Source organism: Eschrichtius robustus, chromosome 6, assembly GCF_028021215.1.
Source record: "Eschrichtius robustus isolate mEscRob2 chromosome 6, mEscRob2.pri, whole genome shotgun sequence".
In the NCBI taxonomy this organism is placed as follows: Eukaryota; Metazoa; Chordata; class Mammalia; order Artiodactyla; family Eschrichtiidae; genus Eschrichtius; species Eschrichtius robustus.
In genome coordinates, this window is record NC_090829.1 from 10,893,457 (window position 1) to 10,920,134 (window position 26,678).

General features: G+C 41.4%; 1 protein-coding gene across 2 annotated transcripts in view; it reads right to left on the reverse strand.

Moving 5' to 3' along the window:
• Positions 1–26,678, reverse strand: part of OXNAD1 (oxidoreductase NAD binding domain containing 1) — a 55,445-nt gene that overhangs the window by 15,181 nt on the left and 13,586 nt on the right. For both annotated transcript variants that reach the window (XM_068545870.1, XM_068545868.1), the window contains 2 exons: positions 12,847–12,953; positions 972–1,113 (listed from right to left, as the gene is read on the reverse strand). In XM_068545870.1, coding sequence (XP_068401971.1) covers positions 972–1,113; positions 12,847–12,953 — 249 coding nt within the window. The remainder of the gene's footprint in view (positions 1–971; positions 1,114–12,846; positions 12,954–26,678) is intronic.

Consider the following 26,678-nt stretch of genomic DNA (forward strand, 5'->3'; position numbering starts at 1 on the left):
CTATCCCTTCAACAATACCACACTGTTTTTATTACTGTAGCTTTATTTTAATCTTAAATTTGAGTAATGTGATTCCTCCCCTGTTAGTCTTCTTTTTCAAAACTGTTTTTGCTACCCTAGTTCCTTTGCCCTTCCATATAAATTTTAAAATCAGTTTATTTGTATCTACAATATTTGCAATATAGCACATTCCTTTTTGGTAAAGGGGATAAGCAAGTGCCTGAGATGGGATGGAGGTTGTTGGTAAATATAGAAGGCACACTCTAGAAGTGACGGGGATGGCAGTTAAAAAAAAGACAAAGGTCAAAAACTAAGAAGACAAATAACTGATCTGTTCTGAGCTCACTCTTTGTTATCAGAGTTCTACTAGGTAATGAACAGCAGCATAGGGTTGTGTTGAGGTCCATGGTGAACCATGAATTATTAGCAGCAAATGTGGACTCCTTCTCAAAATCACATGTGAAGAGCTCTCCAGAGACTGAAATGGAGAGGCAGTGGCACCACAGGTTTAGCAGTGCTCAACTGGGCACGAGAAGTATGTAATCAGAGATTGTTTCCTCTCCAAATAATGAGAGAATGATTAGCTTAATTCCCTTCATTTAAGATGGTTAGGACAAAATAATCTGATTTATAGATTTACCAACTACAAGACACACACAGAGCCAATTTTCAAAAACGTACATATGAAGTAAAATGTTTTAATCCTAAAGCAGCATTCAACTGAATACTGTTTGGTGACCCAGAAGGTATTTCAAGACCCCAAAGTATCTTTGCATCATCCTTAGTGCATCAAAAAGGTTCTGCTTCTTTAACCTTGCTACAGTCTGAATTCTGGATGGAGGGGAGCTCTTTTTGAGCTTCTACCCTTTTCACGCAAGCCTAGGTTTCTTAGGTGGATTAAGTGAGCTGAACACAAATTCCGTGGGAGACAGAGATCGCAGATCTCCAAGTTTAAACAGAGGTTTGCTCACCTGATTGTGAATCCAGAGAGCAGGAGGGTGGTTTGTGTATTTCACTGCCAATTCTATCATTCTCTCTTGTTCTAGCAGTCTGGGGCTGGAGCATATTGAGAACCCACCAACCACAGAGACTCCTGGGATAAAGAAGTCAACCCTAAAAGGAAAGGCAAGTAAATGACTATTGTTGAAGCAATTTTAAAAGTGGGTAGTAAGGTAAACAAAACTGACAAACTTTTAGCTAGACTAAGAAAAAAGGAGAAAAAAATAAAATTGCTAAAATCAAGAATGAATGATGGGACATAATCACCAACCTCACCAAAAAAAAAAGATTATAAAGGAATTCTATGAATAAGATAAAAAATTAGTTAACTCAGATGAAATGGACGCATTCCTTGAAAGGCACAAATTACCTAACTGGACTCAAGAACAAACTGAAAATCTGAACAGACCCATAATAAGTAAATGGATTGAATTAGTAATTTTAAAACTTCCCACAAGAAAAGAATAGGTCCAGATGGCAGCACTGGTGAACTCTACCAAACATCTAAAGAAGAATTAATGCTAATCTTTCACAAATACTTCCAAAAAAACCAGAAAAGAACATTTCCCAACTTATTCTATGAGGTCAGTTACCCTGATACCAAAACCAGACAAAGCTATCACAAGAAAAGAAACTATAGATCAACATCCCTTGTGAATATAGATGCAAAAACCCCAGGAATACAAGATTGGTTTAACATACAGAAATCAATCCAATGAAATAAACCCACTTAACAGAATAAAGGACAAAACCCATGTGATCATCTCAACAGATGCAAAAAGGGCATCTGACAAAATTCAATACCCTTACATAATAAAAATACTCAACAAACCAGGAATAAATGTGAACTTCCTCAACATGATAAAGGCAACTATAAAATATCTATAGCCAACGTCATATTTAACCTTGAAAGGCCAAAAACTCCCCCACTAAGAACAGAAACAAGACAAAGATGTCTGCTCTGACCACTTCTACTCAACCTTGTACTAAAGGTTCTAGCCAAGGCAATTAAACAAGAAAATGAAATAAAAGGCATCCAGATTGGAGGGAAAGAAGTTGCAGAGGACTTAATATTGTATATAGAAAATTCCAAGGAATTTACTATAAATATATTAGACTAATAAATAAGTTCAAATAAGGCTGCAGGATTTAAAATCAGTAATAAAAACCAATTTTACTTCTACACACTAGCAATGAACAATCTAAATGTGAAATTAAGAAAAATAATTATATTTATAATAGAATAAAATAATAAAATAACTGGGAATAATCTTAAAAGAAGTTTAAGATTTGTACACTGAAAACTACAAAACATTGTTGAAAAAAATCAAAGAAGATCTAAATAAACAGAAAGGCTTCTCATGCTCATGGACTAGAAGACCTAACACTGTTAAGATGGCATTAGTGCCCAAAGTGATCAACAGATTCAATACAATACCTATCAAACCCTAGCTGGTTTCTTTGCAGAAACTGACAAGTTGATCATAAAACTGATATGAAATTCAAGGAACCCAGAATCATAGAAGAATAAATTTGGAGGATTCATACCTTCTGATTTCAAAACTTATTATAAATCTACAGTAATGAGGACACTGTGTACTAGTGTAAGGACAGGCGTATATATCAATGGCAAAGAACCGAGAATCCAGAAATAAACTCTTAGATTTATGGTTGATTTTCAACAACAATACCAACACAATTCAATGGCAAAGGAATAGTCTTTTCAACAAGTCGTGCTGGTTTTGTAGTAATCTATAAGGGAAAAGAACCTGAAAAAGAATATATATATATGTGTGTGTGTGTATATATACATATATATATATACACACACATATATATATATAAATAACTGAATCACTTTGCTGTACACCTGAAACTAACACAACATCGTAAATCAACTATACTTCAATTAAAACAAACTAACAAGTGGTGCTGTGACAACTGAATAGCCACACAAAAAGAATAAAGTTGGACCCCTACCTCACACCATATACAAACATTAACTCAGATCACAGACTTAAATATAAAAGCTAAAATGATAAACTCTTAGAAGACTTACACAGGAGTAACTCTTCATAGCAACAGACACTTAGAAATGACACTAAAACACAAAGGTCAAAGAAAAAATGGAGAAACTAGACTGCATAAAATGAAAAACTTTGTGCCACAAATGATACCATCAAGAAAAGATGACCCTCAGAATGGGAGAAAATATTTTCAAATCATGTACCTAATAAGGGACTTGGATACACATTATATAAAGAACTCTTAACAAGTCAGTAATAAAATGACAACTCAAGTAAAAAATGGGCAAAGGATTTGTACAAACGTTTCTCCAAAGAAGATATACAAATGGTTAATAAGTACATGAAAAATGAAGATATACAAATGGTTAATAAGTACATGAAAAATCCTCAACATCATTAGTTATTAGGGAAAGGCAAATCAAAATCACAATGGGCTATCACTTCACACTCACTAGGATGGATGGCTAATCAAAAAGACAATACCAAGTGTGAGTGAGGATCAGAGAAATCAGAACCCTTACACATCGCTGATGGGAATGTAAAATGGTCTTGCCACTTTAGAAAACAATTTGGCAGTGCCTGAAAATGTTAAACATATGTGACCAGCAATTCCACTCCTAGGTATATACCGAAGAGAAAAAAATATATATGTCCACTCAAAAACATGTACAGTGAATGTTCATAGCAGCATTACTGATAATAGTCTAAAAGTTTCAAAATAATCTAAACATCTGTCAACTGATGAATGCATAAAGAAAATGTGGTACATCGACATGACGGAATTAAATACTGATCACATGCCACCACATCGATGGACAACGAAATTATGTTAAGTTAAAGAAACCAGTCACAAAAAAAGATCACATATTGTATATTTCTATTGATATTAAATGTCCAGAATAGGCAAATCTGCAAAGACAGAAAGTAGAACAGTGGTTGTCTAAGAGGGTGAGGATGGGGACTGAATGATAATCAGTACAGAGTTTCTGGGATGATGAGAACGTTGTAAAATTTGTCTGGGCTGATTGATCACTGTACAGTTCTGTGAATATACGAGAAATCACTGAACTGTACACTTTAAATGCGTGAATTTTATGATATGTAAAGTATATCTCAATAAAAGTTTTTAAAAAGTGTGGGGAAAAAAATGGCAACAAACACTCTCTCACTGGCATTTGAAAAACTAAACAGGCTGATGCGGGCTCCTAAGTTCCAAGAGTCTCATTTTCCTTCTCTTCTAACCATTCTCCTGTAGTCGAGAACTCTTGTGAGTCTCAAACCTTCTACTGAATTGAATTCTACGCCACAGAAACTTTTGGGGGGGGGGGGATTCTAGGAAATGCAACAAATCTAGTCACATACCAAGGAAAGAGAAACGTATTAGAAACTGGGACCACAGGAAATTCTCATCTCCATGTCCAGGAAACTCAAATATCCAATATAGCTGTTTCTCAGCCATCAAAGAGCGATAGTATTAAAAAAAAGCAATAGTATCATTTCCCTCCAGTTGCTTCCCTACCAGCAGGCTTACACGAAAAGCACTTGATGTTCTCTCCTGATTTGATCTATGTATGGCCTTAAAAGATGTTCTCTTCTCATCTCTGGCCTTAGATATCTGGTCATTTTTTTATAGTCTTAGAAAACCAGTTCTGGACTGGAAGTGCTCCAGAAAAGGCCCCCAGGCTGTTTTCGCATTTATTCACTTCCTTCTTTCCCATGAATACTCTAATTTCCCTTCCATTTCAGACAAGATACAAATTTTAAAAGACTATAGCTAACATTTATTAACACAGTTGCTATGTGCTTTCAGAGAAGAGGTAAATGGCATCTCCATAGCTTCTGTGTTTAAAAAAATTAATCTCTGAGCTACTTTTGCTGCTTTATCTCCTGAACTATAGCACCCTCTACTGCTTGATGGTGATAAAGACCTTTCTCTCAGGTGAGTGAAAGGGAATCCCTCTTCTCTAGTAACTCTGGAAACCCTTTGCCTTTAAAAGGACTCCTTCAGGAAATGCTACAGAAGAACCTCATCTGAATGGACTTAAGAAAATATGTACAATACGTATTTAATAAAACATCTTTCCAAGAAAGAATTAAGTTTTAAACACACAAGTGTGCGCGCGCACATGCACCCGTTTAAAAATGCCCTCTGCAGGATTAGCACCCAGATGAGTGAGTACATGAAGAGCAGAGAGAAAGGACCTAGTTCTGTAGTGAAGCGCACATATCCACATCCAATGTGACACACCAGGCAGCCCCATCCTGCCCCAGGGCCCAGCACAGAGCAGGCACACAAACCACAGCCGAATGAGAATGCTTTACCCCGAGATCCCAAAACTCTTTAGCCGTCAGCTACCGTACTCGGCAAACGTGACAGACGGCATCTGCCCACCATGAATAGGCACTGGGGTTGGTGTTGCAGGTAAAGATGCAACTATGTCTTAGTTCCTGCCCTCAAAAAACTCCCAAATGGGAGGAAAATTAACAAATAAACACGATTAATGGGGCTATGAAAAAATCTGCTTGGCAGAGAGAAAACGCTCATCATTTGAGATCTGTCTGGAAGTACCTGTACTTAGTACAGGTTTCTTCTTAGCTCCAACATATGTGATCCTGATTTTCTCAGGAAAATACTAATAAAGCTGCTGCTTTATTTAAAAAAAAAAAACTTGCTTGGGGGGTGGGGCGTGGGGAGGGGAGGCGAGGAAGAAATAGTCAGTTCCACTAGGGGTGGAGGAATTAGGAAGGACTTCACAGAGGAGTCCTGAAGGACAGTGCTCATCAGACAAGCAGTGGAGGAGGACACCATGTGAACAAAGACGCCGAGGAACGCAGCACTTCCTCAGCGTGGCCCTGTGAGTCAGCGCTGCGAGGCCGTCTATAACCATCTACAGCGCAGCTGCCCTGCCAGCGGGTGGCGGGGGGAAGAGTCCTATTTCTCTAATCTTGCTCCTCTAATCACTTTCTTCTCAGTGTCCTCCTCCTCTTAGTACAGCCCAGTCACTTGCAAGCATAAGACTTTGTGTTATCTTGTACGAAGTCAGAGACACACCTTTCTCCCTCCAAAAACGCTTGGGCCTTGCTCCCCGGGGTGTGTTCTGTGCACAGCCCAGGTGTGGAGCTCGCACTGACTGTACACGAGGGGCGGCATCACAGGGAGTGGAGCTGTGCACTCGCCCACTCCTCGCACGTCTGCTGCTCTTCCAACAACAGCCTCACTGCAGGGGAACTGGCAGAGCAGCTAAGAGTTACAATCTGTCCCTTGGGCCTCACCAACACAGATGATCTAACTGACTGTGAAGCACTGGCTACAACAAAAAACAAAACAAACTCTGCCTGACATACCCCAAGACACAAAAATATTACTATTCCCTGTTTAAAGACATGGAAACGGAAGCCCAGAGAAAGAAGGAAGCCGCCCACATCACAGAGCCAGCAGGTAGAAAAGCGAGCCTTTGGACCAGGCAGTCTGCGGAACACAAGGCGTGTGACGCCATGATACAGCCTCCCAGGGGGACAGACCCAACACTGGTGATATTACCAAATCCATTCACTGATACAGCGTATGTGACACCCACCCTGAGTGATTTTATCTTGAGGCTCACAGGGAGACCCTATTTCTATGTATATCACCAGAGAACGATGACATTTTTCTTATCAGATAACAGTTTGCAAACTTACAGTTTGCAAGTGCTAACACACTCGCACGCACACCATGGGAGCAGCAGTGTAACAAAGGCATAGGCTTTTTCTAATCAGGACGCTGGGGTCAGAGTCTTGGCACAATTCTGAGTTGGAGGCAGGGAGATAATGGTGTGCACAGGACACAAACACTTCCCCAGAAGGGAAATGTGGAAAGATAGATCATTACAATTAAAGTTTGCACTTTTCAATGTAATAACTGCTCAACTAGTTTGGAAGGGTAAAAACGCTGCCCTCCCCCCTAAAACAGCCCAAATTCACTTAATATGTATCACTGAACATGTGCAAAGATTGCAGTAAATTGCTTCACAAACGCAAATTATTGCAATCAGCATCTTGTTTTCTAGTTCTAAATTCAAAGGCAAACTATTAACACAAGACTGCTAACTCTTGCTATTATCACACTTGCTATTATCACACATCCTCCTTCTAACAAAACCACATTTCCAGATGGACTGCCAAAATTAGTCAAGTGACTCCTAAGAAAGACGACCAAGATTGACATGCCAGAAATTCATTTAGAAATGAATGCTTTATTTAAATAAAGGAAACAGACACCCAAACACACCTTTCCTAAGGAAATACAAGTTTTTATTTACAATTCAACTTGAATCCCAGCTCAGTGAGGCCATTTGTGGCAACAGTGGGACAGCTGGGCTGTTACCCTGTCAGCACACTGACCAGCTCTCGGAGTCCTGAATGTGATGTGGGCTGGGTCCCATGGGGGATCCTGATAATAAATTCAGCAAAATATTTCAACTCAACTCAGACAAGTTATGAGGGACACAGGAATTCAGACGAGAGGATGGGAAGCTCTGTGACATACCTGGTTAGAATAACCAGTTTCAGACTGCTCTGTTTACTCTGCATTTGACATAAAGAAGACCGACTTTTAAAAATGGATCAACCCCCAGCAACACATAACTGAAGCACATTAGATTATTGCAGTGCAATCTATTAGCAGCCATTCCTGCAGAATGTAATCAGAGTTGTCAAGTCCTCAGACCACAACTAGCTGCTCTATTTCAATCTGGAAAACTCAGGAAGTTCTGGAAGGTACTCCTTGGCATGAGCCCTCCCAGAGTCTACCATTAGCCCCACCAAAAAGCCAGGTAGGCTCCAGTGCTGGGTCGCCTCAGGCCAAACAACCAACAGGGACGGCACTCACCCCACCCATCAGCAGACAAGCAGATTAAAGTTTTACTGAGCTCTGCCCACCAGAGCAACACCCAGCTATACCCACCAACAGTCCCTCCCATCAGGAAGCTTGCACAAGCCTCTTAGATAGCCTCATCCACCAGAAGGCAGAGAGCAGAAGCAAGGCAAGAAGAACTACAATTCTGCAGCCTGTGGAATGAAAACCACATTCACAGAAAGATAGACAACATGAAAAGGCAGAGGGCTATGTACCAGATGAAGGAACAAGATAAAACCCCAGAAAAACAATGAAGTGGAGACAGGCAACATTCCAGAACAAGAATTCAGAATAAAGATAGTGAAGATGACCCAGGATCTCGGAAAAAGAATGGAGGCAAAGATCAAGAAGACGCAAGAAACGTTTAACAAAGACCTAGAAGAATTAAAGAACAAACAAACAGAGATGAACAATACAATAACTGAAATTAAAAATACACTAGAAGGAATCAATAGCAGAATAACTGAGGCAGAAAAAAGGATAAGTGATCCGGAAGACATAATGGTGGAATTCACTGCCACAGAACAGAATAAAGAAAAGAGAATGAAAAGAAATGAAGACAGCCTAAGAGACCTCTGGGACAACATTAAACGTACCAACATTCGCATTATAGGGGTCCCAGAAGAAGAAGAGAGAGAGAAAGGACCAGAGAAAATATTTGAAGAGATTATACACAAAAACTTGCCTAACATGGGAAAGGAAACAGCCACCCAAGTCCAGGAAGCACAGAGAGTCACAGGCAGGATAAACCAAGGACAAACATGCCAAGACACATAGTAATCAAACTGACAAAAATTAAAGGCAAAGAAAAATTATTAAAAGCAACAAGGGAGGGGCTTGCCTGCTGGCGCAGTGGTTGAGGATCCACCTGCCAATGCAGGGGACGTGGGTTCAAGCCCTGGTCTGGAAAGATCCCACATGCTGCGGAGCAACTAAGCCCATGCGCCACAGCTACTGAGCCTGCACTCTAGAGTCCGCAAGCCACAACTACTGAAGCCCAAGTGCCTAGAGCCCGTGCTCTGCAACAAGAGAAGCCACCGCAATGAGAAGCCTGTGCACTGCAACGAAGAGGAGCCCCAGCTCACCGCAACTAGAGAAAGTCCACGTGCAGCAATGAAGACGCAGCGCAACCCAAAATAAATAAATAAATAAATAAATAAATTTATTTTAAAAAAAAGCAACAAGGGAAAAACGTCAAATAACATACAAGGGAACTCCCATGAAGTTAACAGCTGATCTCTCAGCAGAAACTCTACAAGCCAGAAGACAGTGGCACGATATATTTAAAGTGATGAAAGGGAAGAACCTACAACCAAGATTACTCTACCTGGCAAGGATCTCATTCAGATTCAATGGAGAAGTCAAAAGCTTTACAGACAAGCAAAAGCTAAGAGAATTCAGCACCACCAAACCAGCTCTACAACAAATGCTAAAGGAACTTCTCTAAGTGGGAAACACAAGAGAAGAAAAGGATCTACAAAAACAAACCCAAAACATTAAGAAAATAGTAATAGGAACATACATATCGATAATTACCTCAAAACGTGAATGGATTAAATGCTCCAACCAAAAGACACAGGCTCGCTGAATGGATACAAAAAAAAACCCCCTTTTGTATGCTGCCTACAAGAGAGCCACTTCAGAGCTAGGGACACATACAGATTGAAAGCGAGGGGATGGAAAAAGATATTCCATGCAAATGGAAATCAAAAGAAAACTGAAGTAGCAATACTCATATCAGATAAAACAGACTTTAAAATAAAGAATGTTACAAGAGACAAGGAAGGACACTACATAATGATCAAAGGATCAATCCAAGAAGAAGCTGTAATGATTATAAATATATATGCACCCCACATGGGAGCACCGCAATACATAAGGCAAATGCTAACAGCTGTAAAAGAGGAAATCAACAGTTAACACAATAATAGTGGGGAACTTTAACACCTCACTTACACCAATGGACAGATCATCCAAACAGAAAATTAATAAGGAAACACAAGCTTTAAGTGACACAACAGACCAGATAGATTTGATATTGATAGGACATTCCATCCGAAAACAGCAGATTACACTTTCTTCTCAAGTGAACACAGAACATTCTCCAGGATAGATCACATCTTGGGTCACAAACCAAGCCTCAGTAAATTTAAGAAAACTGAAATCATATCAAGCATCTTTTCCGACCACAAGGCTATGAGATTAGAAATCAATTACAGGGGGAAAAAACATAAAAAACACAAACACGTGGAGGCTAAACAATATGTTACTAAATAACCAAGAGATCACTGAATATGATCATCTCAATAGATGCAGAAAAAGCTTTTGACAAAATCCAACACCCATTTATGATAAAAACTCTCCAGAAAGTGGACATAGAGGGAACCTTCCTCAACATAATAAAGGCCATATACGACAAACCCACAGCAAACATCACTCTCAATGGTGAAAAACTGAAAGCATTTCTTCTAAGATCAGGAACAAGACAAGGATGTCTGCTCTCACCACTATTATTCAACACAATTTTGGAAGTCCTAGCCATGGCAATCAGAGAAGAAAAAGAAATAAAAGGAATACAAACTGGAAAAGAAGAAGTAAAACTGTCACTGCTTGCAGATGACATGATACTATACATAATTAATCCTAAAGATGCCACCAGAAAACTACTAGAGCTAATCAATGAATTTGGTAAAGTTGCAGGATATAAAATTAATGCACAGAAGTTTCTGGCATTCCTATACACTAACAATGAAAGATCAGAAAGAGAAATCAAGGAAACAATCCCATTCACCACTGCAATAAAAAGAATAAAATATCTAGGAATAAACCTACCTAAGGAGGTAAAAGACCTGTACTCAGAAAACTATAAAACACTGATGAAAGAAATCAAAGATGACACAAACAGATGGAGAGATATACCATGTTCTTGGATTGGAAGAATCAATATTGTGAAAATGACTCCACTACCCAAAGCAATCTACAGATTCGATGCAATCCTTATCAAATTACCAATGGCATTTTGCACAGAACTAGAACAAAAAAATCTTAAAATTTGTATGGAGACACAAAAGACCCCAAATAGCCAAAGGAATCTTGAGGGAAAAAAACGGAGCTGGAGGAATCAGGCTCCCTGACTTCAGACTATACTACAAAGCTACAGTAATCAAGACAACATGGTACTGGCACAAAAACAGAAATATAGACCAATGGAACAGGATAGAAAGACCAGAGATAAACCCACACACCTATGGTCAACTAATCTGTGACAAAGGAGGCAAGGATATACAATGGAGAAAAGACACTCTCTTCAATAAGTGGTGCTGGGAAAACTGGACAGCTCCATGGAAAAGAATGAAATTAGAACACTCCCTAACACCATACACAAAAACAAGCTCAAAACAGATTAAAGACCGAAATGTAAGACGAGACACTATAAAACTCTTAGAGAAAAATATAGGGAGAACACTCTTTGACATAAATCACAGCAAGATCTTTTTTGACCCACATCCTAGAGTAATGGAAATAAAAACGAAAATAAACAAATGGGACCTAATTAAACTTAAAAGCTTTTGCACAGCAAAGGAACCTATAAACAAGACAAAATGCAACCCTCAGAATGGGAGAAAATATTTGCAAACGAATCAACGGACAAAGAATTAATCTCCAAAACACATAAACAGCTCATGCAGCTCAATATTAAAAAAACAAACAACCCAATCCAAAAATGGGCAGAAGACCTAAATAGACATCTCTCCAATGAAGACATACAGATGGCCAAGAGGCAAATGAAAAGCTGCTCAACAGCACTAATTATTAGAGAAATATAAATCAAAACCACAGCGAGGTATCACCTCACACCGGTTAGAATAGGCATCATCAGAAAATCTACAAACGAAAAATGCTGGAGAGGGTGTGGAGAAAAGGGAACCCTCTTGCTCTGTTGGTGGGAATGTAAATTGATACAGGCACTATGGAGAACAGTATGGAGGTTCCTTAAAAAACTAAAAATAGAATTACCATATGACCCAGCAATCCCACTACTGGGCATATTACCAGAGAAAACCATAATTCAAAAGGACACATGCACCCCAATGTTCCTTGCAGCACTATTTACAATAGCCAAGTCATGGAAGCAACCTAAATGCCTATCAACAGACAAATGGATAAAGAAGATCTGGTACAGATATACAATGGAATATTACTCAGTCATAAAAAAGGAAGAAAACTGGATCATTTGTAGAGATGTTGATGGACGTAGAGACTGTCATACAGAGTGAAGTAAGTCAGAAGGAGAAAAACAAATATTGTATATTAACGCATACATGTGGAATCTAGAAAAATGGTACAGATGAACTGGTTTGCAAGGCAGAAATAGAGACACAGATGTAGAGAACAAACGATGTAGACAACAAGGGGGGGAGGGGGGATGAACTGGCAGATTGGGATTGACATATATACACCAATATGTATAAAATAAATAATAAAAACCTGCTGTATAAAAAATAAATAAATAAAATAAAATTTTTTTAAAAAGTGTATCAACCCCCAGCAACACATAACTGAAGCAGATTAGATTACTGCAGTGCATTCTATTAGCAGCCATTCCTGCAGAATGTAATTATCAGAGCCATCGGGTCCTCGGACCACAACTAGCTGCTTTGTTTCAATCTGGAAAACTCAAGGCAGCAATTTTCATGTATGACTGAGAGGGTCATGGGCTCAAAACCAAGGTGAGCTGAGGATAGGAAATGAATCAGATTCTCCATGCCAAAAAGAGGCTCAGGCCGAATGGAGACGCTCTAGAATTCCTACTCCCTGGGAGAAACAGTAGCCATAGAAGTCCTTTCCAGAAGGAAAAACAAGCTCTTGTATCTGATGGCACCTTGAACACACACACACTTAGGAAACAGAAGAGCCACTTACCACTGGCCGGCTTTAAAAGAAAAGTCTTTATCAGCAACAAGCAGGCGGAGCCTCTTCACAGACGGGGACTCATCAGCTGCTCCACACACCTTAGCTGCTGACACGACCTGGAGCCAAAAGACCACAGTGGCTGAGGTTAGGTGCACACAGCTCAGGGACAAACTGTGGCTTTCTGGTAGGTAGGTTTTTGGTTTTTTTTAAATCTACAAAGATGTGGGTTTTGAAAATTGCACAACAAGGTAAAGCACACTTTGCTTTAGAATTCTGCCTACCACCAGGTGAACAAATTTTAATTATTTTGGGAGAATTTTATTCTGCATACAAAACTCACCTCTGAAAGGGACCGTTTAACAAGCGTGTATTTGTGGAGCGTGCGGTGTGTGCCACGCACGAGGCTGGGTGCTCTGGGGAAGAGCCGGGGCACCGGAGCCCAGTGCAGCCCTGCCTGGAGCCTGACTGCTCTGTCGGCGCTATGCACGCAAATGAGACCGTCAGCCACAAGCCTGTGTTTGTTCTGAGCCCACCAGAAGCCCACGCCAAGCTGACTTCAGAAATTAAAAGCAAGCACTTAGAAAACTTTTTTTTTTTAAGCAATTTTCACAGAGTAAATTGTGTGCCTGTTTAATAACAGACAACAAATTGGGTTTGTACTCCTTGTGCTTTTGTTTTCTTCATTTATTTTTTCTAATTCATCTTTTATTATATTTTACAAGATGTAAACAGTTCACAACCTTCAAACAACAAAAACGGCCCTTTGCTACAGATCGTTGGAGAAACACTATTTTAAACGATGTATCTGATTTCTAGGAAATCCTAAAAAGGTCTGAGTCAGGTACTCTTCAGTTCAGTGACATCCATGCCTCCAACACCCCTCAAATTCCAAAGGCCTCTACTTCCTACATTCCTTGTTTCTTCCGCCTGTGGGTTTCTCTTCCTCCCAAACCTGGGATTTCTTCACAACAGGAGAGAAAAGACAATATGACTCTTTCCTCCACCTACTGCCCTTCAGCTCCACTTCTGGCAGCAAACCAAATCAGTAGCAGGTGACCAACCACAGTCCTTCTCCTTGACTGTGTTACCTTCACAGCTCCATTAGGGGGCGCCTTGGGAATCTGTCGAGGTCAGTGAGCCTCCCACCCTAATGCTAGCTCCCCTAGCCCCTTTTTTCCAATAGGACCAAGTCCAGTCAAACTATCAGTGGGAGACAATTCTTAAAAATCCACAGGAAAATTCTCCAGATGATGATGGTCTCCCTCGCTACCTCAACAAACCTCTTAAAATGTTCTCCCTCTCTCTTGCTCCTGTAAAATCCCCTGCCTCTCTTTCTCTGTATTTTTGCCAGTCCTCTCTCTCCTCCTCTCCCTGAGAGCAAGTCGGGTGAATATCCACTCTGGAGCCTCTGAGCCTGGCCCCACCCCCGCCCTGCATGAAACACTGCTTCACCAGCTCCCACCAGCCACCAGCCTTTCCTCCACGTTCAACCTGCCCCTCTAGACCCCCTGACTCATCAGACATGATGTCTAATGCTAACTGCTCATCCTCAACAATTCAGCAGCAAAAAGGAAGCAGCAGAGTACGGCTTTTAACAGCACAGGCTCTACAGCTAGACTGCTCGGTATTGAAGCCTGGTGCCACCACTTACCAGCCGTGTGACCCTGGGCACACGTGTGACCCTAGGCCGCCTCAGCTGGGAGATGAGAAAAACAGCACCTGTACCTCACAGAGTTGGTGGGAGGATTAAAGGAGACAACATATGCAAAGCGCACATAACGCTGCTGGCCCATAGTAAGTGCTCATTAAGTGTCTGTTTTAATGTATCTTATTGCATTAATTATAATGAATTTATCAGTATTTATTTGTTATTACAAGAAATCTCACACTTTATCCATTTACGATCGCACATGCCACCTCACCAGTGCCGCCATGCAGGGCCTCGCAGGCCAAGCACCGCACACCCCAGGGAGAACATCTCATGGACGACAATACAGACTATAAAGTATGGTGGTCTTGGTACCACAGCCTATACATTGTTTTGCTAGAACAAACTTAAAAGCCATACTGTCTTTAAAAGCTATTCTGGAAATCTTGCCTTTAACACTGGCCTCTACTTATACTTCTTTATCCGACAGAACCTTCCCTGTTCCCTTGATGCTCTCTGCACCCATGGGAAACCTGGCTTCCGCTCTCCTTGACTTCTCCCAAGCTTGGTGGATGTCTTGCCGAACAACCAAACTCAACATCCAGCCTCAGTTCTCAGCCTCCCTTCTGAGCCTCCCTGGTCTCTCTGAATTTGATGCTTCCTACTTCCTTTCCATCCTGAAGCACCCTCCTTGCCTGGGACAGCTGACACTGAACTCTCCCGGTGCCCTCCTGCCTCTCTGACCTGGTCCTCCTGCCCCTTCTCCGCTCCTCCTCCCACTTCCTTACCAGGTGCTTCCTCTGAACTGCCTCACTCCTGCTCCCTCTTCACCTCCGGGCTGAGGCCCTCAAGCACTGCCAAAGCTACGAACCCTCCACCCCAATTCACCATTACTTTCCTGCCAATCACAGGCTCACATCTACACGCCCCTGTAAAAACAGCCAACGTCTGAGGAGCGTTTATCCCAGGTGTATGCCAGGTGCTGAGCTAAATGTTTTATGTGCATTAATTCATTCAGCTAATATGAATAACCATGTTCTATCCCGAGAGACAGTATTGTTACCCTCCATTCTGCAGATGAGGAAATGGAAAGGTTCAGTAACTTGCTCAAGATCACTCAGGAATGGCCATGCCAGGATTCACACCCAGGTCTGCTTGGCCCTTGACCACCTGAAAGTCCTGATCCAATGGCAAACTCACTGATGTGCACAACTAAACCCAGCATATTCATTCCTTCCACAAACCTTTCTTGAGCTTGGTGCCTGGCGCTGGAGGTGCAGAGGTGGAGAAGGCTGCTCCTGCCCTCAGAGGGCCCCGCAAAAGCAGCCGCCTTTCACGACCAGGGTTTCAATTCTGGATCAACCTTGGAGTCAGCAAGTCAAATCCATGATCGACTGGTACCTGCACACACAGTCTTTGGTTCATTGCTAACACAGGCCAGTTCCACGAATTCAGCTCACGCCTCTTCCTCCCCTTGCTCACCCACCACCATCCTAAGCCAAGAACTCTGTTCTTCTCACTTGAATTTCTGCCTCAGCCTCCTTATCTCTCTCAAAACAGCCAACAGGCGAATATTCCTAATGTTCTGACCTCACCGAGTTACTCACCAGCCCAAAACCCTCCAAGGGCTCCCTAACTCTCAACTACAAACAAAATGCTCAGAGGCCTTGGTAACTCATACCAGCCTGAGCTCCTCCTGGTTTACCAGCCAAACTGGACGACTTGCCAGTCCTTAAAGGCACCTGACACCTGCCTACCTCTCAAAGCCCCGCTGAGGTCTTTGGGCAGGCACCCGCCCTCAGTCCTGTCACCCTCCCACCCAGGCCTCCGGGCCCTGCTCAAACACCACCCCCCCGCCCAGGTCCTCCCTCTCCTCTCCATCCTCTCAACTCTGCCAATAAAATTTTTCCGCCTGTCTTATCATACTTAGCACATGTAATGTAAATATAAATACTCATGAACAGATCTTTTCCACACACAGACCACAAGCCTCCTGAGGTCAGGTACTGGATAGAATTTACATCTAGATCACTTCTCTGCCTCAAGCATGGGGCCAAACACATAGTTAAGATTCAGTAAATATCTGCAGAATGAATGAAAACTCTAACTTAAAGTGACTTAAAATTGGTTTCCAAAACAAAGGTTAGTAGAAATTCAGGAGCTATTTGTTGTTCAAAAAAAACAAAAAACAAAAAAAAAAAAAAGAAAAGAAAAGAAAAAAAAAGCAAGTGGGGGACCACTAAAGAAAATCTAAATTCATGTTCAAAACTGTGGAAAAGTCAGGGAAGGCAGGGATTTCTTCAGTAGAATAGGAATCTTCCTTTGTTTGCCACACACTCTATTTTAAATATCTTATTACAAAGACAAAGTAATAACGATCAGCAGAGGACTCTCCATGACATTATTACTCTCATTTTTTTTTAGGCTTACAAAAAAGAAACATTTGTTTTTGTAAACAGTCATTATTTTCTTTCAATACAATAATCTGCAAAGACACAGCCAAGAGCTAGATTATTTCATTTGTAACAGTTTAATGGGCATCTGTCAGATTCATTAAAAACTAGATATGTATAAGCTTTAAACACATCCCAAAGAGTCACCTGGTCACAGGGAAATGACATTCATAATCACAGGGGAGGTGGGGAAAGGCACAGAGAATTTCAGCTGAAACATGAGCATGCTTGACCAGCAAATGCTAGACTACATAAAATGAATTCAACAATCATCTGCCAATGTCCAAATAAAAAATTCAATGAAGAAGGGAAAGAAGTTATACTTTCCATTGAAAAAGTCCTATTTTCATCTGGATAGCCCCCCATGACCAAAAATGATCCCAGATGCTTTACGCCTACTGGTATTAATACAAAAGGCACCATACCTGTTGCTATTAGTCCAAATAATCTGGGCAAAATGCTATAACTGGTCACACAAAATACCTTGCAGAATTCATGATTTTTAAAGACATGCCTCCCTCTTAACACTTTATTTTCTTAATATAAACACTGTTCACTATACAAAGATTTCTAGCAATGGGGATTAAAAACATCAGCAAAATCTTTTTGAAGGCCCTGTCTTTTATTTTATTCTGAAGCTATTTCATACAATTAAGCCATGATTATGGCTCTGGTTATATGCCATTCTTTCTCTACTTTTAGTGAATAAGCAAAACATGATGGAGAAACTGTATGTTTTAACATTTGTACTTGTTCTCATATTTAATGGATCAAAAGATTTCGCAATTGAAACCTCAACTAGCCACGTCCTAAGTTAAAACACATGGCAGGAAATGAAGTTTTCCATAAAATAACATCTAGACTCTTCTACTGTTCAGTAAAATAACAATACATTTGCCAAGTTTTACTAGCACACTTTTTTAATGCTTTGTCAGAGTCAGCATCTAAAAGGAAATGCCATCATACTGACTGAAAGGGTTTTATGGACAATATTTTGATGTTACTGCTGCTACAAAAGTCTCTGTTCAGGAAATGGGCCTTTCTCTGGGAAACCTGGCCGCCTTCCCCTGTTCACTCCCATTCATTCATTTGCTGGCTTAAAAATTTAGACAAAGTCAGGAGCAGAGACGACCTGAAACAAAAACACAGGTGGGGCACAGAGCATTTCAGAGGTGAAGGAAAATTTAGTCATCATCCAGAATAGTGCGTCATCTTACACATAGACACCAAGGCCCAGAGACATGATTTCAACTGTGGCTGAACACCAATCTGATGAGTAGGAATCTGATTAAAAGAAAATGGTTTTACTGAAGTAACTTACTGACAAGGAAAGACCACACAACTCTGTCAACTGTATAACCTCTTCAGTGGTGTGTGCCGTCAACACCACGGCCTGCTGTGACAATGCGCTCTCCCTGCTCCTCCCAAAGACCCACCCGTCCACCTGGGCTGAGTCTGCTCTCTGCCCCCTCAAGCCTTCACTCTCTCATGCATCACGCCTCGCTCCCCTGTCTCCATGACAACACACGCAAGCGTTCGGGTCTGCCGCCTCACATAAGGACACCGGCAGCAAACGCCTACACACGGCGCTCACCACGGGCTAGCCACTCCACATACAGCATTCATTCCACCATCACAACAACCCGAACAGGTGGGTGTTGCTATCATCCCCATTTTATATGTGAGAAAACTGAGGTCCCAGAGCGGGTAAGTGGCAAAGCCGAGGTCTGAATCCAGGCACTTGACCACTGTGCTTTGCTGCTTCTCAAAATACAATAATTAAAACAAGCCTCTCCCTTAATCCGGCTGTTACCCCATTTCTCTGTTACCATCCACATAAAAAATTTCAGAGGGATATATGGTCCTGGCTCCACTTCCTTATTTCCCACCCTCTCCCCAACACATCCATCAGGCGTTCACGCTCAGCGATGCACTGCACTGAAGCCAGCCACTCCAGTGGCCCGCTATCCACTCTGCTATATCCAGTGACGGCCTCTCAGCAGACTTCCACGTGGTTGGCTGCTCCCTCCCAGAAACGCTTTTCCTCCTGGCTTCACCAACACCTGCTGATCGCCTGCCTGCCTCGTCGGCCCCTGCTTCCCCATCTCCTCCGCTGGCCCTTCCTCCCCTCCTTGACCTCTAGATGTTGACACGCCCCAGGCTGAGTGCCCGGCCCTCTCCCTCTCCTCTCTATGTGGCTTAAACTTTTCATCTCCAGCAGTGAACTCCAATCTCGTATACCCAACTGCTGACTTCAATTTCCACTTCAAACAAAACATCCAACATAGAACTCTTTTATCTCTCGAAGCTTCTTCCTTTTTATTATGGAAAACGTCAAACATACACAAAACTAGTAAAAATAGTATAATGAATCTCCATGCAGCCATGACCCACATTCAACAGTTGATGTGAGTTGACAAAGCTCATGGCTGATCTTGTCTCATCTGTAACTCCATCTACCTCCCACCCCAGATTATCCCCAAACTGAGCTCTTTATCCCCCCCTCCAAACTTGTTCTTCTCTATTTTAGTAAATATGTGCCACCACCATCATCTACCCCAATGATTCAAATCCCAAACTAGAAGTCTCTTGGTCTCCTGTCCTCTCACTAGCTGTACGCCCCCCGCCCCACCTGTGAATCCCATCAGCCCCACCCACAACCCCACCATGCTACCCTAAGCCACCGTCATCTCTCCCCGGACTATGTCAGTAGCCTCCAACTCGGTGTCAAAGCACCGCAGAAGCCCGGAGCTCTACCGAGCCACTAGATGACCCACTTACAATGTAAACCACACGTCATTTCCCTGCTTTAAACCTTCTATTGTCCTGAGAATAAAACCCCAACTCCTTGTCCAAGGCCACAGCAGGTTCTGTGACCTGGGCCCTGCCTACCTCTCATCTATCACCTTCTCTGAACACGCGGAGCTCGTTCCTGCCTCAAAGTCTCCGCACTCTCCAGTCCCTCTGCCAGGAATGCTGTGCACTAGGCTGGCTGGCTTTTCTCCTTATTCGAGTCTCAGCCCAAACGTTACAAACCAATAGGAAATCACCCTCCCACCCCCCCATGACCCCATTACCCTGTTTTATTTCCTTCATAGTGTTTATCACATGTGACATTCTCTGGTTTACCTGCTCCATATACCTCAGGGGCTTTACCTGCCTCATGCACTGCTGTACGGGGCTAGGTTACAGCAGGCACTCAATGCATGTCTGCTGGATTTAAAATGAAATCCATTTCATTTGATTGGATCCCCTAAGGGAAAAATGGAAAAGAGCCACCTCTTACTTAATTTGTTGAAAAAAAGTGTGTCGGTGAAAAGCAATGACACTAGACATTTTAGACACTAACAAGTTAAGTTCTGGGTCTAGTTAAGAAGTAGCAGGTGAGGCAAGTTCTCATTTTCACAGGCCTTATCTGCATATCATCACTGTCCCTACTTTACAAAGGGACTCATCCAAGGCAGTACAGGTAACCAGCCACAGAAGAGGTGTCGAGTGAAAAAAAATACACAACCTAAAAGTTGAGAATTATGCTTTATTCCATGGACTAACTGAGGACCTAAGTCTAGGATACAGCCTCTCAGATAGCTATGAGATACTGTTCCAAAGAGGTAAGGGAGGAGCCTGGACATATAGGAGTTTCTGCAAAAAAGAAAAAAACCCAGGTAATCGACCATCAAAAGATTACTGCTAATTAAAGAAAAACCAGACACCTCAAGTTAATGAATTTAGTGCTTCTCTATGTATGGGAAGATGCAAGAGTCTGAGCTTATTGAAATCATTCCTTTGATATGCACCTTGGCTATCTAGGGCCAGTATCCTGCTTTTCTCCATCCTGAATCCCCTCAGGGTGCACCATGGCGGGTGGTGGCTACAGTGGCTGATGGCTTGATGGCCCCAATATCCTTTGTTTACTGAAATGGGCAGGCGACATTCTTTGTCCACAGTGGGAGTAACACTTATTTATTCTACTCAATGAAACAGGTACTGAGTGCCTATGTCATGTCAGCACTATGCCAGGTACTGTGGCTACAGTGGCTTCCCTCTTCGTAGGCCTCCACTCACAGCAGGGTGCTGGGTACCTGAGGAGCTGGAGGCCAGCTGCCAGGGCCATCAGACTGCACCCCCCTGGGAGATTCTCCAAGAGACTTGGGCCCAGACCCCCCACAAGCCCCCAGCCGCCTCTAGGTGGCAGGTGCCTGAGGTCTCCCCACCACTCTCTGCTCTGTCAGAGCTGACAGTGCCGTGAATGCCAAGTACTGTTCATCTCAATCTGGATAATCTCTAAAAGGTTCTCTGACCATCAGTCGAAGCAAATTAGCTGTCCAACTGCTGGGAAACATTCCATATTAAAAAGATGCCCCCCCCCCACCTCCCAACTTGAAGAAGGCCGCTCCAGCACACAATCTTCCCCAAATGTACAGGTGATGACTAGCAGAGAAGTGTAAGAGTTAAACTCAGAACACGATCCAGCTCTCCAACTCAGCAGCCTATTCCACTCAAATCCAAGCCTCAGCAAAACCCAAAGTCAAGCAGATTCTCAGCACTCAATAACCAGCAATGGGACTCATAGGATCCCCAAACGTCTCTGACCCAGGAGCCCAGTCATTTGGTTTTATTGTGACAGCAGTAACTCCCCCGTTTGTTATGCCCAGTAACACTACGTGAAGTTTTGATCTGGAACAGAGATAAGGCTGTGTGACATTTACCTCCCATTTTGTTGCTCAATTGAACTTTGTCTAAATCAAGTGTCACAATCCTCTGCTATATTAGAAAGAAAGACCAATTTGATAACAAAGATCTGAGTTCAAGGGCTGAGTTCTCCATTTACTTGAACAAGTCCCTTAAACTTAGGCCAACAATGTAATTTATCACCCAAAACAGGGCCCTTGTGAGAGTGAAAGGGGGTGCTACTGACAATTGTACCAGAGGAAGAGTCATAAGCCAGGACTACCCCAGGCAAACAGAAAGCAGGGTCATCCTATCTAAATCTTTGAAACCTTAATTTCCTCATCTGTGAAATGGGGATAAGCACCAGGGTGGCTGTGAGAATCAAGTAACAACTTATTGTCTAATCGAGGGCTTTGTAAACAACAGGCAACAATACACATAAGGCATTTGTAGGATAAGGCATAGGCTTCTAAAAGAAGTACACTAGTACAATTAAAAAAGTATTAATCCCAAGGAGGAACATACCTAGACACACAGTAACCAAATTGACAAAAATTAAAGACAAAGAGAAAATATTAAAAGCAATAAGGGAAAAGCAACAAATAACATACAAGGGAATCCCCATAAGACTATCAGCTGATCTTTCAGCAGAAACTCCGCAGGCCAGAAGGCAGTGATGTAATATATTTAAAGTGATGAAAGGGAAAAACCTACAACCAAGAATACACTACCCAGCAAGGCTCTCATCAGATCTGATGGAGAAATCAAAAGTTTACAAACAAGTAAAAGCTAAAAGAATTCAGCACCACCAAACCAGCTTTATAACAAATACTGCAGGAATTTCTCCAAGTGGAAAAGAAAAGGCCACAACTAGAAACAAGAAAATTACGAAAGGGGAAAGCTCACGAGTAAAGGCAAACATATAGTAAAAGGAGAAAATCATCCACACAACAAATATGGTATTAAAACCAGTAATCATGAGAGGAGGAGAGTACAAGGGCAGGATATTTGAAATGCACTTGAAATTAAGAGATCAGCAATTGAAAACAATCATGTATATATATAGACTGCTATATCAAAACCTCATGGTAACCACAAATGAAAAATCTGTAATAGATATACACACGAAAAAGAAAAAGGAATCCAAAAACAACACAAAAGATAATCAATCACACGAGAAGAGAACAAAAGAGGAAAGGAAGAAAAAAGACCTAAAAAAACAAATCCAAAATTAATAAAATGGCAATAAGAACATACATATGGATAATTACCTTAAATGTAAACACATTAAATGCTCCAACCAAAAGACACAGACTGGCTGAATGGATACAGAAACAAGGCCCATATATATATGCTGTCTACAAGAGACCCACTTCAGATCTAGAGACACATACAGACTGAAAGTGAGGGGATGGAGAAAGGTATTCCAAGCGAATGGAAATCAAAAGACAGCTGGAGTAGCAATACTCATATCAGACAAAATAGACTTTTAAATAAAGACTGTTACAAGAGACAAAGAAATACACTACATAATGATCAAGGGATCAATCCAAGAAGAAGATATAACAACTGTAAATATATATGCACCCAACACACAAGCACCTCAATATATAAGGCAAATGTTAACAGACATAAAAGAAATTGACAGTCACATAATAATCGTGGGGGACTTTAACACCCCACTTACATCAATGGACAGATCAACCACACAGAAAATCAATAAGGGAACACAGGCCTTAAATGACACATTAGCCCAGACGGACTTAATTGATATTTACAGAGCATTCCATCTGAAAGCAGCAGAATACACATTCTTTTCAAGTGCACATGGAACATTCTCCAGGACAGATCACATGCTGGGCCACAAGGCAAGCCTCAGTAAATTTAAGAAAACTGAAATCATATCAAGTATCTTTTCCAACCACAATGCTATGAGATTAGAAATCAACAAGAAAAAACTGCAAAAAACACAAACGTGTGGAGGCTAAACAATATGCTACTAAACAACCAATAGATCACCGAAGAAATCAAAGAGGAAATCAAAAAATACCTAAACACGAATGAAAACAAAAACACGATGATCCAAAACCTGTGGGACGCAGCAAAAGCCATTCTAAAAGGGAAGTTTATAGCAATACAAGCTTCCGTCAGGAAACAAGAAAAGTCTCAAACAACCTAACCTTACACCTAAAGCAACTAGAGAAAGAAGAACAAAACCCCAAGAAGGAAAGAAATCATAAAGAGCAGAGCAGAAATAAATGAAATAGAGATGAAGAAAACAGAAAAGATCAATGAAATTAAAAGCTGCTTCTTTGAAAAGATAAACAAAATTGATAAACGTTTAGCAAGACACATCAAGAAAAAAAGGGAGAGGGCCCAAATCAATAAAATTTGAAACGAAAAAAAGGAGAATTTACAACAGACACCACAGAAATACAAAGGATCACAAGAGACTACTACAAGCAACTACATGCCAATAAAACGGACAACCTAGAAGAAATGGACAAATTCTTAAAAAGGTACAATCTCCCAAGACTGAACCAGAAAGAAATAGAAAATACGAACAGATCAATTACAAGTACTGAAATTGAATCTATGATTTAAAAACTCCAGAACACAAAAGTCCAGGACCAGATGGCTTCACAGGCGAATTCTATCAAACATTTAGAGAAGAGGTCCAAGAGGAAGGGGATATATGTATACATATATCTGATTCACTTCACTGTACAGCAGAAACTAACACGACACTGTAAAGCAATTATATGCCAATAAAAAAATTAAATTAAATTAAATTAAGATAGGGAAGCATTAACACCTATCCTTCTGAAACTATTCCAAAAAACTGCAGAGGAAGAAACACTTCCAAACTCATTCTATGAAGCCACCGTCACTCTGCTACCAAAACCAGACAAAGATACCACAAAAAAAGAAAATTACAGGTCAATATCACTGATGAACAGAGATGCAGAAATCCTCAACAAAATACTAGCAAACCCAATCCAACAATATATTAAAAGGATCATACACCATGACCAAGTGGGATTTATCCCAGGGATGCAAGGATCTTTCAATATCGGCACAGCAAACAGTGTGATACACCACATTAACAAACTGAAGAATAAAAACCATATGATCATCTCATTAGATGCAGAAAAAGCTTTTGATAAAATTCAACATCCATTTATGATAAAATACTCTCCAGAAAGTGGGCATAGAGGGAATCTACCTCAACATAATAAAGGCCATATACGACAAACCCACAGCAAACATAGTCAACGGTGAAAAACTAAAAGCATTTCCTCTAAGATCAGCAACAAGACAAGGATGTCCACTCTTGCCACTTTTATTCAACATAGTTTTGTAAGTCCTAGCCACAGCATCACAGTCAAATGTCATTCAGTTCAGAGCTCAGTTTCCCTCATCAGCAGGACTCCAGACAGCTTACAGTTACAGCCCCAAGTAAGAGGTATTAATATCATAATATGGTCATTCAGTAAATTCTCCAGAGGGAACCCCAGGCCTAGTAAGGAAAGGACACTTCCGGGCGGGTGAGTGCTCCATTCTGGACCCAGTCCAGGAAGCAGCAGGGTCCTCTGGCCTAGGAATCAGAGACCTGGAGCTTCCCTCTGGCCCCAGGCTCTGCTGCCTCTGCTGTAACATGGAGATGCCAAGCTATCCTTAGGCTGCCTCACAGGCTGGAACTGAAGGGCAAATGACGTGTGGGGAGTTCTGTGCAGTATGCTAGCCGTACAAAGGGAAGGCAGGGTCTGCAGACAAGAGAGGAGAAGGTGGTCCGGCCTGACCACAGGTGCTGGTCGTTTCCACAAGTCCAAGCTGAGCGCCTGTTCCATGGCTAGGAGCTGCACTCTGGAGGGATGCAGGTAAGCCCCTGATGACCTTACACCACTAAGGTCGTGGTTCCAGACACCACCTGGCTTATCCAGCTCCCCCGCAGCACCCCACTCTCATTCTGTGTGGTGGAGGAGCAGAAATGAGAAACAGAGAAGGAGGGGAGCTGCAACTGGAAAATCTCCCGCCTAGCTGATACCACGGCTGGAATTACCCTGTAATCTCTGACTTCCAGGCATTACAACTCTCAACTGTTCAATCACACTACTGGAGTTTACATTAACTTTCTGTGCAGTTTTCTTAAACTTGGCTCAAAATAACCTCTCAGAAGTCTCAGAAATTCTGTCCTGTAAAATTTGAATTCAGGAATTGGCAAATTACAATCGACCCACAGGCCAAATCTGAGTGTTCTGGTGAATGCCGTCTTATTGGAACGCAGCCACAACAATCTGTTTACATGTTGTCTAGGGCTATCTTCACACTACAAAGGCAGAGTTTTGTAGTTGTAACTGAGACAGGGTGGCCCTGGAAGCCTAAAATACTCACTATCTGGCTCCTTATGAAAAGTTTGCCAAACTCGACTCGTAATTCTACCTGCCTCAAAATACAACAGAAGAGAGTATAGTCCAAACCTGTTAAATAAACTGCTTTTTCTTCAAAGCTGGCAAGGTTTCACTTTAAAAAAAAAAATTCTAACAAATCTCACTTTTACAGAGTCAGCACTTTTGCGTGTTGAAAAAACCAAAAAAAAGCGTTTTCAGATTTATCATCAGCGGGAAAAGCATATTTTCTCACACAGTCATAAATCTATTATGCTGAACTACTTTACATAAACTCCTCAAAAACACACTGGCTTAAAGCTGAATCCACAAACACACCACTCTTGGTCCCAAAGCAATTTTCTGAAAGTAGAATAAGCTTGAGGGTGGGGCCTAAATAATACTCTTTTACATTAAAGTATATTCTATTATTAACACTAAAAATTAAACTACTGCGACAATGCAATTTCTGACCATGTTTGTAGAAGTGTATAATCCTTCCTTATATGAAATAGTTTTTTAACTGTTAGTTTAAATACACTTACAAAACTAAGCTAAGTATTTCCAAATACGTGAAGAATCATTCAGAAGCAAAATCAAATATCCAACTGATGGTTTTAAAAGAAAATGGGGTTACTCACGGAGCTCAAGGGTGAGGATCCTTTATTTCCCAGCCCTCGA